The sequence below is a fragment of the Agrilus planipennis genome, unplaced genomic scaffold, assembly GCF_000699045.2.
Source record: "Agrilus planipennis isolate EAB-ADULT unplaced genomic scaffold, Apla_2.0 scaffold180, whole genome shotgun sequence".
NCBI lineage: Eukaryota > Metazoa > Arthropoda > Insecta > Coleoptera > Buprestidae > Agrilus > Agrilus planipennis.
Window position 1 is genome coordinate 590,378 of NW_020442427.1, and position 16,428 is coordinate 606,805.

The following is a 16,428-nucleotide window of genomic DNA, read 5'->3' on the forward strand; positions in this document are numbered from 1 at the left end:
AATTGAAATTTATGCAACACACCCCTCCACCCTTTATCACTGAAATAGGAGCAATGAAGAGAAACAATAGAAATTTGTATTTCTGTTTTCTCGGTAGAGTTACTGATGTAATTTTTATTGCTAAGCTGAGAAGAGCCCATATTCCGAATGGCATCTGTGGTAATTAATTAAACATGGCAGTTAAAGAGGAAGCTTCAATTACACCATCACTCCAAATGCCAAGTACGAATTAAAACCGGCTTAGAGCAGTTGTGCAGTAATTAGCTGAAGTTTTATTACGCATTTACAAATAAAAAAAAGGTTGCAAAGCGTTTAAATTTTTAATCGCTACGGTCCACGTGTACTTAACAGATAATCCGTGGTTTACTACTTAAGAATATATCGGTGGGATGAGTATGTAGTAGCGAGTATTAACTGATTTGGGATGGTCTGTACCCCATCGATTTACTCAACCTCGGACTCTTCAATTCCCACAAACGTTGTTGAAGTTTGAAAAAATTCTTAGCAAATAAAATTGCCTCGTAGTAACATTTTAAATATTTAACATTTTCCAGAGTGTGAAACACCTGACAATACACAAAAAGAATTGATCTAGAAACACTAATGGATACCTAATAGCACAAAATAATCAAAATGCTTCCATTATGTGTATTATCAAAAGAGTACATTTTCCATGAAAACTTAATCGGAACATCACCAATTTCATGCCTGTTTTGAATGACCTTCAATGGTTAATAAGGTTGTTTCTTTTGTGGAGAAAAAATCGTGACTATTCATTAACATTGGATGCTCCATTTCTCTATCACTTAGCACCATTTTGATAATGGGAATTTCTTTAAATTTTACTACCTTCGTGTTTTGAAACTGTAATTGATTTTCCGTCATAAAATTTACATAGTAAATTAAAACAAAATTGATTAGCACGAACATAAACATTTTTTCATGTGCAAAAGAAGTTTGACATTGTCATGTAAAAAGCATTTACTTATTGTTTTCCAAAAAAAACCACATAAGTCTGCTCTCTATAGTATTTAACTAAGGTATACATGTAGAAAAAATAATGACGACAGACCTTTGAGGTGAATAATTCAGTTTAACAAGTAATCTTTGAAAGGATATTGTCAAACACTATTAAGTACTACAGCTAACAGTAAATAACACTAGATGGCGATACAATGTTAGTTACTTGATGGTTAGTGAACGAATGAAGTTCCAAATTGCCATTTAGTAGTTTCAATAATTTCTGACCAAAAACTGAATGTTCTGCATTTGTTTTACTTTCATATTCCTAAGTTTTTTGTTTTCTAACGCATTCTACTACATTTTGTCAATATTCCATGTGAATATCTTCATGATCAACTAATTTGTTACGGTTGTATTGACGTTTTTCGAAATGAAACTTTTCCTAAAGCAAGTAATTTATGAAAACGAGTATGTGAAGGTGTGAAGTAAATATTACGCCATTTGCATGTCATCGTTAAGTCGTTGTGGATTAAACTGATGAATTCTGTGTATCTAAGCTTTATCGCTCACAAACCTTGACAATCAGAGATTTTTCCAAAGACGCATAGGAAGGATATAAAACAGAACAATTACGTTCCGGAATTCTATTTAAATGTTTGTTTTCACACATTTATCAGCAATTAAAAAAGTGTTATAAAATTAAGTTCCTTCCTTGCAACAATCGTTGTTAATTGTCTTATTAAGATAAAAACGCACATAAAATGTAATTAAGTCATACACAGTACGATTACATTTTTTGAATATTTTAACATCAAAATTATAACCAGTGCATGATTACTGATAATAAAATTTAGACTATGGCCCTACAGCCCGAATCATAATTATATCATGGATTCCGACTGTGAAAGCGTATGTTCTGAAGCGAAATTAAATTCAATTACGTTATTTTGATTTTCGATGTTTAACTTTCCTGATTTCTTAATTTTCTAATAATGTCTTTATTGATATTCGAAAGGATTTTTGAATTTTCGGCAAATTCAGTCTTTTTGTCTTTTCTATTTATACACTACTAGCTTTTCCCGGCGGCATTGCTCGCAGAAATTAATATTGTTTCCTCCATAAAACCATTTAACTCCCAATTCACCCTTACAAAATTTTAATTTTATGTAATGTCGCCATCTTAGATTTCAAATACAAACGTAGCAACATTTCATCCTTAAGGGTTGATTTTTAAAAATTGCCAAAACACGTATTTGTTTAATTTCAACAATGAGCAATCTTCGAGTAAATCCCAGAACAAATAAAATATACCCCATGGAAACGTTGCAACCACTTTTCATTTGATTAATAATATCAAACAGCACATATACCAAGTTTCAAATAAATTCAACCACAAATAAAGTATATCCCAAACAAAAATTGCAACACCTTTTTACCCCCCCCCCCATTTGGAGGTTGAATTTTTTAAAATGTCGAGATAGGTCTTTCAGAAATTAAATGAAAGACCATTAAGCATTAAAGCCAAGTTTCAGGTAAATCTGACTATAGATAAAACACCATACTAACCATAGACAACATTACGTTTAGCTGTCAGTAGCGTTTTCTTATACTATTTTTTTTACGGGAACGGGATAAAAAGTATCATATGTCCTACTCCTAGTTCTAAGGTGCCTCCCCACCAATTTTTAGCCAAATCGGTTCAGCCGTTCTTGAGTTATAAATAGTGTAACTAAGACGACTTTCTTTTATATATATAGATATACATTTAGGATGTGTTCTTTTATGCGTGTTTCGATTGCTCTATCACTTTGTCCTGTAAACATATGGCTTAAATAGATATAAACTCATTTTTGGTTTCATTTTGCCTCTTTCCTTTTTCGTGGTTGCAGGTCGCCAAAAATAGAAGGTTTGTTTGTGTTTTTAGTTTGGCTTCCGTCTACATAAATATTTAGCCGCATGGTGTAGAATGTTTTACTTTTGCGAGCTTTATAAATGAAAAAAGCGCCGATTTAATAGGTCGTCTGCATTCGCAAAACAGCTGTAAAACTTTCAACTGCTCCCCTTTTTTATTTCACAATCAAAACGGAACAAAATCGTAAAAAAAAGGCGCGAGCTGCGAATGCATGTGTAAGATCTACTTAATTCCATCAGTCGGATCGATTTCAAAATGCTAACGGGATTCCTCCAATTTACATAAACTTATGGGCTGCCTAATATTTTATACTTGTCAGAGCTCATTTACGAACAATGAATATTTTGGAATACAACGAGTGATTTATTTTTTATCAACTTGAATAATAGAACAAACAGAATAGCTCAAAACCCCAACGCCAAAACAAGACACTGTAGTTGTCCGAAGCACTTTTCGGTAACAAAGTTACCTTCTTCAGGGACAACAACCGCCAAAGTTTTTCCAATCTTCATAACTTGAATAATGCTTGATATTTAAGATTGATAACTACGATCTGGGATTGTTTTTCCCCTCCTGACAACACCAATAAATCCTCAGGGAACATAGCGAAGACGTAAAGTATACTGTGAATTCCCTGAAGATAATAACCAGAATGGTTGGTAGTTAGTGAAACGTTGGTGTTGTCATCGATGGAGAAGAATCAATCCTACACCAGGACCATCAAGACCGAATATCAAACACCACTATCCAGTTGAACTTAACTCATGACTACAATTACTGTACTGTTCCAGCTTATTCACACGTTATCGAATTAATGAGACAGTGCAAAAGATATACAGAATCGAATAATTGTTCTGCCCTCAATACTGATCGTCAAATATTTGAAATTCCTGTGCTGTTCTACCATTTACTTATTACTTATTTATATCATCCTCTGTCACTGACTTGTATGTCGACACAAGACGAGTGTGTGTGAAACATTATTATGAATTCATAGAAACTTCAGGATTCACTTTCATCGATAGTTCTGGAATAAGAACGTTCTCATCTTTGTGCACACTTTCACTTATTAGGTACATTTTTACCATTGAAGAAGAACAACAGTAAAATTATATCTAAGACTTTGTTTGTGATGCAAATTGTAGCTACATATCTATCTCTATCTTATTAGTTACTAGGCCTTTTTGGAATTAGGTAACTGTTAAAATGCAAAATTAGTGAATATAACTGTGCCATATGCCATCCTTTGGTATCCACGATGTTACCATTTAATGTCGCTATTCGGTCGTAGGGTAATAAATTTTATGTAATTAGATTTGGACTACTGCATAATAAAAGCAAATGAAGTTAACAAAATCGACAAAATCCTTAAGTTGATACTAAGTAATAAATAAAATTTCCAGGAATGATAGTTAGATATGTGTGTGGTTCTTTCAATGATAATACTGTGTTCCATTACCTCTACTGTTTATTTGGAGGCATTGTAACTTATTTAATTCAATTGTTACGTGTATCTGATTTATTGTTAGGTATGTACAAAATTACAATTACAACATTCATGTCTATGTTATATCTAAGATGTTCACACTTTGGGTTTTATTTACTTGTCTTGTTTGCTAGCTGTTACGAAATACTTTTCTTACCACTGTTATTTATTCTAAATAACAAATGTAATAGCAATAATAACAAACTCATCTTCATACGCATATAAACTGTCAACAGTCTTTCCAAAACGAGATAGCAACGTCATGCTGGAAAACTACAAACTGAATTACCTTGCCGAGAGAATTTTTATGTACGTACTCTTTGACAGCGATTGCCAAATGTAAGCAATTGCTAGACAGTTTCTTAATATATGTTTGTAAAAAGAAAATAGCGCTTTCTTTATATATTATTATAGATATTGTTTACGTTCGTCAACCAGTGAATGTTTGTCCTCTATTTTAAGGCAGCTGTACTGTATGAAAATTGTTTGCATACGTGTTACTTTGGCACTGGCTAGTCACATGAGGATATTCTAGCAATTTAGTTTATGCATTGTGATTTCAATTATTTATTATTTATCGTCCTTTTAAATTAGCCACGTGAGTTAGTTAATAAATAATAATGGCTTAGCTAAAATAAGATAATGCCACACAAACAATTTAAACAATAGTTCTACGTTCTCCTTTGGAAGAAAAGTTAATTATTTTATTAATAAAATTGTAGTCATCATCATAAGACTGGTTGAACACGTACCTCCACTTCTTCCTGTCTTGCTATTTACGAACAGTAATCAGGGTCTACGTTTACCTAGTTAATTCCTGTTTCAACTTTTAATGTATCCCTAGTCAGTCCTTTATGTCTGACAAGGTGATATCCCAACCGATCACGCCTATATCTTATTGACATCCATATCGTCCTCCGTTCTCCTACTTTTTCTAATACCTCTTCATTTCTAGCCTTCTCTATCCACATCAAGCATCCTCCTGCTGTAACATCGCATCTCAAACGCTTTTAACTTTTCCGTAGCATCCACCGTCCTAAAGTAGTTTCCGCAAGGAAACCCGGAATACTTTACCCCAGTGAATACCATCAAAAGAATAAAAATAATTGTAGTACCTGTCTTTCGTTTATCTCGAACCCCATTGAGAGTATTAAGCTCTATTGTATTGAAAAAATGTGGAGAAGCAATCATAAAAACAATTGGTATGATTAAATTATTATTCTACTGTATGTGTAATGGTACTGTTTCTATTTTTAATTTTTATGCCATTTAAAATGAATCATGATAACACTCACATTAAGAAGTATTAGATAATAATGAAGAGATGACATCGTTATCTTTCACAAATGATTGACACAGGCTAGAGACCAGAATGAATCATTCCAATAATAAAGGTGAAACAAAAAATGACTCACAGGTGTAACAATCAATTAACAATATAGATAAAAATTCATAAAAATACACTCACGATTAAACGAAAACAAAGTGAAGGAAATCGTAAACAAAATACAACCTAGATAATAAAACACACATAATTTACGTAGTAAAACGGTCAAATAATGCTCTCATTTGGTCAATTGAGATATTGATTACGCAATTCATTTATTCAACTTTGTACAATAAATACGATGCTAGTTTTAGAGTTAATAATGTTTGACGTACATAGATGAAGGATAAAATGCACTTCAATTAAAACATGGTTGAGGAACTATTAACCAATAATTAGATTTGACGATTGTCAAAAATTTGTTTAATAGCCAATGCCCGTTATAGTGGAAAGCTGTAATCTGTATTATAAACGAATGTTTTTATAAAAACCAAATGACCAGGTGCATGATATTGACCAATTGCCTGAGTTGTCGGGCCAGGTGCTTAGTACCGAAACCTAGAAACCTAGACAACTCCTGCGGACAGACCATACGATGTTTACCCCTAAAACTAAGGTCACCCACAATCTATCTCATTCAATGTGGGAAAAGACCTTGGAGATTCGCGAAGCTGACCTTGCTTATTACATTATTACACTCATAAAAGGGAGCCGGGTAGCCCGGTTGACAGAGTATCAAGGATCGGGAGAAGGTGGGGATCTCATGAACCTAAATTGGCAGATTGTTTCTCGATCAGTAATGGAGAGTAGTACTGCAGGAAGCCGGGGGCCCCAGAAGGGAAATCTCCATGTCTGTCCAGCCGTTTGAGATTAGATTCGTAGTGTTAGTGCTACACTAGACAAAAAGAAATGCACTTCGACTTGCAGTGTTTAGTGTCAAAACATAGAAGCCTAAGCGATCCCTGCGGACAGACAATACGACGTTTACCCCTGAAACTAAGCTCACCCACAATCGATTTCACTCAATAAGGGAAAAGAGGGGAACCTTAGCAAAGCTGTGTGACTGAGGTTCGCAAAACTGACCTTGCCCGTGATACTTATCAAATGGGACTGGATAGTCCAGCTCACATTAGTGTTAAGGATCAGGAGAAGGTGATGCTTACTAGTAAGTGCAATTATGAAGATTGGAAAAACTTTGGCGGTTGTTGTAGAACAAACCCCAACGCCAAAACACGACACTGTAGTTGTCCGAAGCACTTTTCGGTAACAAGGTTAATTACCTTCTTCAGGGACTGAAGTAAAGAAAGTGACCTTAGCCACCTTGAGTTTTTTCCTCGAATATGGCTTAGATACGTGGACGACATTTTTGCTATCTTCGATTTAAGTTCCAGAAGTCTTCAAGACTTTCTTGATGTTTTAAATTCACGTTTCCCTTCGGTTAAATTTACAGTAGAAATGGAAAAAGATGGCAAATTACCATTTTTAGATACGTTGGTTATAAGAAATGGGAATTCTTTAGAATTCGACATCTACAGAAAACCCACTAATACCTCTAGATATATACCCAACGACTCTAATCATTGTGTTCAACATAAAATGGCTAGTTTTAACTTCCTTGTACACAGATTACTTAGCTTCCCTCTTAGTAAAAATAGATATAATAAGGAACTCTGTACAATTAAGAAAATTGCAAAAGACAATGGTTACAATTGTAACATTATTGATAAATTAATTAATAAGATAAAATTTAGGAATTTTATTTCAAGATCTACGACTTTTCAAACAGATGCTAATAAAACCAAGTTTATTACTATGCCATACGAGCCAAGATTTACTCGCGGACTCGAGGGTATTTTTCGAAAACTTGGTTTACGGATTGCTTACAGTTCAAATGGCAACTCCATTCAAACTCTCCTTGGTAACCCTAAGGATAAAATTCCATTCTTAGAAAAGTCGGGGATATATGAAATTAGTTGTAATGACTGTAGTAAAAAATATATTGGACAAACTAGACGTTCAATCAAAACCAGATTTAAAGAACATCTAGCTCATGCTAGGTTTGGTAGAGAAGAAAAATCTAGTGTTGCCCAACATATTCTTACTGATGGACATAATATTAATATTAATAACCTTAAGTTAGTTAAAGAAGTTAGGAATAATCGTTTACTAAACAGTTTTGAAAGTTTATACATTTATAAAAATAAACAAATTGTTCTTAACAATGACAACGGTCCCATCCCTGGATCTCCGCTATTTAGTTTAGTTTAATTACGTTTATGATGATGATGTTAAGGTCCATTGAACATCTACCTTGTTGGCTTCGGGTCATGTTCACTGAACCTTAACAACTATCAGTATAAATTAGGATTAGTTCTCATTTAGGTTTAGTTTACTTCAGTCCCTGAAGAAGGTAACTTTGTTACCGAAAAGTGCTTCGGACAACTACAGTGTCGTGTTTTGGCGTTGGGGTTTTGAGCTATTCTGTTTGTTCTAAGTGCAATTAATTCCACTGAGAGAGAACTTGTCCTTCTACCAGCGATAGAGACTGGTACTACAGGAGGCTAGGGGTCCCAGGAGGGAAATCTTGTCTGCCCAGTCATCTGAGGTTGGATTCGTAGTGTTAGTGGTTACACTCCTCATGCTACAGCAAAAGAAATACACTTCGACTTGCGGTGCTTAGTGAAACCTGGGAACCTAAGCGGTCTCTGCGGACAGACCACACGATTTTTACCCTTAATACTAAGGTCACCCCCAACCGATCTCACCCAATGTGAGAGAAAGACGAAACCTTATTAAAGATGGGTGTTTGGGGGTCCCAATTGTTCCGCTTATCAAAAAGGAACCGGCCAGTCCGGCCGACAAGAGTGTAAAGGGTCAGGAGAAGGTGGTGATCCCATGAACCCGAGATAGCTTACCATTGTCGGAGTACAAGTGATCCAACTGGCAGAGGACTTGTTCCTCGATCAGTAATGGAGACTTATACTACAGGTTATACTACAGGAGGTCGGAACCTTCAGGAGGGAAATCTTCTGGTCTGCCAAGCCGTCAGAGTTGAATTCGTAGTGGTAGTGGTTTTACTCCGCATGCTAGGGCAAAGGAAATGCACGTCGACTTCCGATGCTTAGTGTCAAAACCTATAAACATTATAGTCTAATTATTACAAATCGTCATAAAGTAAAAAGCTCATCAAACATCGATCATTATGACAGTTGTAAAACGGTTTCTTTCGTTTTGTGTCAAACCCATTTGCGTGCTTCGAATTCCTCAGATGTTTCTAAAAATTTAAAAGGCAATAGATTTAAAATGGTTAAAATTAATAAACAATTTGTCGTGATATGCAAAACTACGAATCATTCTAATTTGTTTATCAATTATTAGGAATTATGCAATGTCATTGACGAAATTATAATTATAAGACTAGACGAGCTCCAATAATAATCTAAAAACATGTTACCGAATTTACTAGAACTAGAATTTTTTTGAATGGTAAGAGTCCATTTGGAATCCGCCTAAAAACTGTTTACAAACACATGCTGATGACGCAATTTAAATATTCCATGCATTCTGTACTTTGGTCTTCGAATATTTATGAATTTGTCTTAAAATTTGAATAAATAATATCATCTAATAATGTTCATATATGCACACACAACATATTACTTGTAAATGACATTCAGTCTAAATATTAATTCTTCTAAGAGAACTAGAATGTTCGTCGCTCAAGTGGCTTATGGGCCATGAGTTCAGTTAAATTGACATACCTGGAAGTTGTAAAAAATTAGTCATCCAGGTCATTGTTTTCGACATTTTCAAGCCAAAGTAGGAAACGGAAATGAAGAACAGATAAAACCACGTATAAAAAAAGTGATAATAAATATAGCCAGTTTTTAATATGCCGTCAGGTTAATAGAAATAATGACCAAAAAGTGTTATTTTTGGACAATTTTTGTTTAATCTTGGATACCGGATGCAGCAACTAATTCTCGATGTTAAATGATGTTTTGCCCTTGTCGCCAATTCAACAAAAAAGAAAGACATACTGCTTGGGTTTGTGTGATTGTTTAATTATTTTAAAGGCCAACAAATTGCAGTTAGCATAATATATTTACAAAGAAATGATAAGTTATACAATAAATATTTATTTTGTCAACAACATTTAAAAGTGTCAAAGACATTTGCTCGTATTTGCAACCTTCTTTTAATTTCAAGAACACCGGAAGAGTGACCAAACAGATATTAATAAAGTTTAATTCCTTGTTGATATAAATAGCGAAAAAGTAAAAAGCATAACATCTTGACATTGTCCTTAAAAATTGTTACGGCATATAGTCAGATCATGAATCTATAAAAATTCCTTTTTCTGATTTTTTGATGTAACTGAGAGATGAGAATTATAGAATTTATTTTGCGGTAGTAGTTTTTTAGTAATTATGGAACATTTCTGCATTAAAAGTAAATAATGCTACTTAAGTAGTTAAGATAACCCATGCAGACATAATCCTTACCCCCCAATCAGGTCCCTCTTCTCGTTACCGGACCCCAATACCAGATCACAGTGTCCCTTAGTAGACCCCCTTTACTGGACACCCTTACTCTTCCAAGTATCGAACCTCTTCACCGGATATCTATTCCTTAATATCAGGCCCCTTCACACTTTCAAGTAATGGACCTTCATACAGGATACTGTTCTGCCAATACCGAACTCTGCGTCAAGCACTGAACCCCTTTCCAAGTATGTACCGAACTCCTTACCGGTCCCTTTAGGAGATGACCTGACTACTACTAAGTCTACTGATCCCCAATGATATAAACGAATTATATCCGCGTTACAAGATTGTACTTTTCCGGTTTTGACCTTTTTCAAGCAATGTGGTAAAGATTGGAGGGGTTGCTTCTTTAAGCGATTCACTGACCACAAATAGACCATAAACGATTGTATCGCCATGAACTTTACGTGATACTCGCCTTCGTAATTTTTTACAGCTATTATTCATGTAGATACCTACCTAGTATTATTATTCGCAAAATAAACCATAATGTATCGGTGCCTCTTGATCCTCATGTATAATGTAATACAAAAAAATACATTAACCGTGGAACGTGGTCAACCATCACAATATGACTATGAACTGTCCATGTTCGAACGTCCATCGGGCGGTCGTCGGGTTCTCAGTCGGTTGCGAGGTCATCAGCTCGACTCCGTCTGAGGTCAAGTAGCTCGATTCCCGGCAAAGTTCACGAAAAGAAGTCAAGGTCTACTGTTACCGTTTCTGAACCGCGAAGTTTCACATGAATTACGTAATTGTCTGTTTCACATTAATTTATAATCGCCAGCATTATTTTTTGTACTTGTAACCGATCTGTAAAGTCCGGGATTCACAAATTCGACTAGGCACTGCTCTTCAGAATAATGAACGTTTGAATCTTATTAAATTGTGATGACTGAAGAAAGAATGAATAACACCTGTTATCATGATGAGTTCGGAATTCTGAATAAAAATCGGGCCTTCTTGGTAAACCTTTGAATCGTTTATTAATTTAAATCCAATTTACAACAACTGCCTTCTTCCAAAAGCCAAAATGAAACAAACAAATCTAACCTAGTTGATGATTAAACGTGATCTCTTAAATGAAAATGCCTCATAGTTTTGCATTAAGCAAAGCGTCTTCGGTTATGTGAAGTTTATTGTTTTAAATTTAGAAAATATATATATCTGGTTAGGTTAATACTCATGGTGGATCAACACATGGGCTAGGACGATCCAGAGTCAAGAAACAGAACGAAGGAAATTCGTTGACCGTCTAGTTTTTAGAAAATACTACAAATAGCGCAGTAAACGCCATCTGTAGCACGATACCACATTTTAGGATTACGTACGCTCCAACAAGGTCCACTTGTGTGGATATCTACTTGCTGAAAACGAATCCCGGCGTAGCCAACCTCAACGTAATAGGCACGTTACCTTAATCGAATAAAATGATAAGTAATCCTAAAATGTGGTATCGTGCTACAGATGGCGTTTACTGCGCTATTTGTATTATTTTCTAAAACGCACTGTTAAGACAGCAGGTGAAAGTTGGTCTGTGTTCTGTCGGAGCTGTCTGCGACGCGCTGATGAGATCCAAAAAGATCGAAATCGCGATCCGCGTCTGGCAGTTTCGACAGAATACAGACCACTTCGAATTATTTTATTCGTCTAGTTTTTGTTCTCAGTTTTTCTAAATGATAAATATATATATGCAATTGTATGGAGCAACTCTTGATTGATTCTGCTGAGCTAAATTTCGCCAGTAGTTCGTTCAATATTTGTCTGATTCCGACATGTGCATGTACCTTCAGAGTATTCAGCAGAATGTTCAATTGGTGTACTGTGCCTGCGTATGTACACACGTATATTTGCTTATTGGCATTTGATATTTGACCTCGACGGAGACCGCAGGTGAACTGGATTTTTGCAGAAAGCGTCGAACTAATAAACGTAATTGGAACTGTAATTGCCACAGGAAAATCCGGGCGCATGATGATGTTACATACTGACGGTTTTTTGTTACCTATTCAATTGAATTAATTTGCAAACCTAATCTGTAATAACCATTTTACGAGTTAATAAGACCACTAACAAGAGTCGTTTTCCTAACGTATGAACACACTTGTATTAAACTATTACTTTTATTGATTATGAGCATTATTAACTCATAAAATTTATACATATTTCACGCAAAAATAAAATTCAGATTGGTTTATCCTGTCCGCATTATTGCAGTAACTGGATTCACGAATTGTCATAATGCGACATATAATGCGGCTATAATGACAGTTGCGGCATTTTCAAGGAAATGATTTAACTTTGTAATTTGCCGTTGTGTTGTATATTATAAGTGCGCAATTCACATTAATTCCATTTAATTTACCAGGATTAAAAACCTCATAGACACATGCAGCCGGTCGCTGTTCGAACATTAGATAATGTTAAGTCGACCACTGGCAGAAATCGTGATTCTCATAATCACATGTACTTCCATAGAAAAATTAACTAACGGATATAAAGTAACCGCGTGAAATGGCTTTTAAGACTTTTATCTAACAAACTAAGTACACTGCTGATATGGTTATTATAATTTATCAGGCCGTTATCATCAAGGAACAATCAGAAGTTTAGCTGAAATGCAGAAAAAATCTTGTGGTTTGACTCATCACCATGTGATTTGTTTAGACATAAATTTATTTATTGACTTGCTCCAAAGTGCAACATTCTGATATTATATGCGGCTCGTTATAACAAGTTATTCCTTAGAATTTCCCATTATAAAATGGAACTTAAATAACATAGAGACACCTATAACAAATCGAACATGTCATAGTTAGACTATATGTAGTTATTCGACGATACCTTACCATTATGGGGGACAACAGTTCAATTGCAGATGCCCTCTTAGTCTTAGGTTTTTCTGTGGTGTCCTCGGATCGTGTACATTCTGAGAGCAAAACCAAGAAGAATAGAAATAGTTTGAGGATAGAGGTTCTGTATGGTCCGCTGCTCAACAAGGCAATGCGTATACGATTTGACGTATAGGCTAGGAGACTTCATCAATATTTTCTGTTTGGCAACTGACAATAGCAAAATTGATAGGTGGTGGCTCATCGCACAGCGACCCTGTTACATTTTCTATCCCTGATTAGTGATGACGCATTTTAATCTCATTCGTTTCCTATCTCTAGTCTTCTTGGTCAAAGTATTCCTTCTACAGATTATCTTTCATTTTTCTATTCTATTTTTATCTTATCAGCTTCGTCTTGTTCTCTTTAACTACCATTACTCACCCATTCTCAATTTCCTAAGGAAGGATAAAGAAGGCTTTTCGCCTTACCCCACCATTTTGCATGAAGGATATGTTGAGAGTTGAGATAGCTTGCATACTAGCGTCAGCTCATGGGAATGATACAATGAATTTTTTTAAATACTCATATTAACAAATACATAATTTTAAGTGTAACTAACTGGCACGCACTGGCTTCTGTATATACCGTGAAGGCTATTCATGATTTGTAGGGTCCCGTATCCCGAAGTTTGTTGTCCATGTGCGAACACACTGACTATTATCGAAATTCCTTTAAGTTTGTTGTCTAAATTTAACAGAATTGGTTATTTACTGAAAAAACTATGACAGTTTTCCTTGTCCGCAAATTTAGAGGAATTGTGAAATAGTGATTGCATGAAATATTCAAATTGCAAATAAGTGAGGAGTATCTACAACTGCTTGATGTAGGTTATAATTATTGAAATTTATAAAAGAAGCCGCTAACAGGATCTTATTACCAAAACAAAAAAGCAAACTCAACTTTCGTTTTGAAACTCTCGCAAATATACGAACCTGTTTAATCAAGCCAATTACTGTAAAGCGAAAAGTCAAATAAACTGTAATTCGTACTTAATGATTTTCTTTTCATGTTGTTTCAGATGCTCCGAACGAGAGTCTGTACATGATAGGGGGCGTCCTAATTGCCATGCTTCTGGTCGGCGTCATCATCGTCCTTTTGGCATTCACCATCAGGTATCTAACTGAATACATTAATATTTACGATTCAAGTCTCATCAGTATTCGATAGTACAAGGTGGTTAAATCACTGCAGGTCAATAACAATGACTCTGACACAGAAAATGCTACCACTGCTACCGAAGATATTGGCAAATCTCTGAAGATCTAGAGTAATGGATCCAGAGTTCTTCTAAGATATTCAATGAGAACACTTGAAAATTGTAGCATATGTAGACTGTTGTTTGGAAGCAATTTTTTCTTAAAATGCAGATCTGTACAGATCTTAGATCTACTCTTCCAAATTCTTATTCTATCTTGATTAATCTTGAATGTTTCGTCAAAATCCTATCATTTATCACTACTAGGGACTTTTGCGGTAGCATATACAGAAGTATTGTTCGAAGTAAATGTTTGATTTATTGTGATTTAAATGCCTTCTACACTTTACTGATGAAGAAATCAAATGTACACATTTGCTAATTATGCTGAACGAATAAGTACTTCACAATGTCAATTGGGCATCAAAATTCAAATCGCATTTGTTCATGTTTGATTTTTACCACACCATATCCTTTCGATTTCTTATTGAGGGACTGTTAAGAACTGACTGCTCATCGTCTAATTAGCATCAAGCGGTTATTAACAGAAGTAATATGAAGATAAAAAGGATCTTACACTAAACATCCCGTTAGTATTACGTTCGGTTTTAAATTAGCAAATGTGCACTTGTCTTCACTCGGCAAGTCGATATAATTGTGTAAACCGCTAGCTTGAGGAACCATTTGTTTTGCTTGTTCAAATTTACGAAGTCTAAAATCTATTTTGGCGCGAGTCGCGTATGTAAACGATGGCCGAAGTACCTTCTTTTTTAACTACATAAAAAGATCAAAGGGTGTATTCACGAGTCGACTGTTTTGATAACATTTGCTACGTTAAACACGAGCCAAGACGTTTGTGACGATCGTTAACGTTCTAGGTAATAAAAAACAATTGAGTTGAGTTACCACACCAATTTCGATCAACAAATTGACAAAAGAACGCATTTTTATGTCTTTTATTTTTAATTTAAGTATGAGTTTGTCATTCTTTATCACAGCCTGCTAACAGTTGTTTTGCTCCATTACCAACCAACACATCAATCTCATGTTTTGACTATACAAATAATTATTACTGTTACAAATAATAATAATTAATATCAAAATGGGACCAATGACTTGTTAAATGGTCTCATTTTTATAGTCGATTTTTGACAAATATTTAGTATCATCCACTGCCTTTTTCCGTACTCGGACTGAAAGTTATCTCGTGATACAAAGGAATTACCTTGTCTGCCAAGGATTGTTCGGCTTCCCAACGTTAAATGGCGCCAAGAACTCTGTTTGCTTCTTTATTGTAACCCTTAAAACTCAATCGCCAACTAGGCCACTTGTAGTTAGGTACCGAGTGGCATGGTTTAGAAGTTTAGACCATTGCTTAGCATTTGGGAGGACGCCGGTTCGATTCCGGGTCCGTCTGCCTTGGTCCAAGTTTTTCCGTGGTTTCCTTGGATCACTTAGGCAAATGCTGGAGCAGTAATATTCCACAGATAATCTTTCATTCTCTTCTGTCTTCATTTCGTCCGTCTCATTATTCTCACCCGAACCACCACCCACCCATTCCCACGATTCCTGAAAGAAGGTTGAAGAGAGCCTTCCGCCCTACCTTCCGGCGTTGTCCGGAGGGACTGCCCGCCTACCAGCATTAGATGCTTGTGAGAATGAAACACCCAAAAGTTTAATTTCTTTTTGTGGCTAGGTGCTAATTGCATGGTCGTTACTTTTAATCAGTTGTTTAATTCAGGTCCGGCCTTTGGTTAGTTTAAATATTCGAAATAAAAAATTGCAAGGTATATTGTATTAATAACCTTTCCAGAATTACTGTTTTTAAATTATATATAACAGGATTTGTAATGAGGCTGCCACTTCAGATTGTGTTTCAAATGAAATTTAAACTGCATACAACGTACTGTCCTCAGTGTGTGGCCTAAAGAGCAAACGGTCGAAAATTTATGTTAAATTTTTATGGTTATGATGTAATAATTTCGAATTTTATATGTACCATACATAGTAGTTATTTAAAAAACTCCGATCGTGCACTTTTAGATTTATCAGCAATTTTGAATTGTAATATATTGACCATTTACATTTTATGATGATGTATGTA

General features: G+C 35.1%; 1 protein-coding gene across 6 annotated transcripts in view; it reads left to right on the forward strand.

Moving 5' to 3' along the window:
- Positions 1-16,428, forward strand: part of LOC108740552 — a 182,088-nt gene that overhangs the window by 138,746 nt on the left and 26,914 nt on the right. For all 6 annotated transcript variants that reach the window (XM_025980238.1, XM_025980241.1, XM_025980242.1 and 3 more), the window contains one exon: positions 14,148-14,241. In XM_025980238.1, coding sequence (XP_025836023.1) covers positions 14,148-14,241 — 94 coding nt within the window. The remainder of the gene's footprint in view (positions 1-14,147; positions 14,242-16,428) is intronic.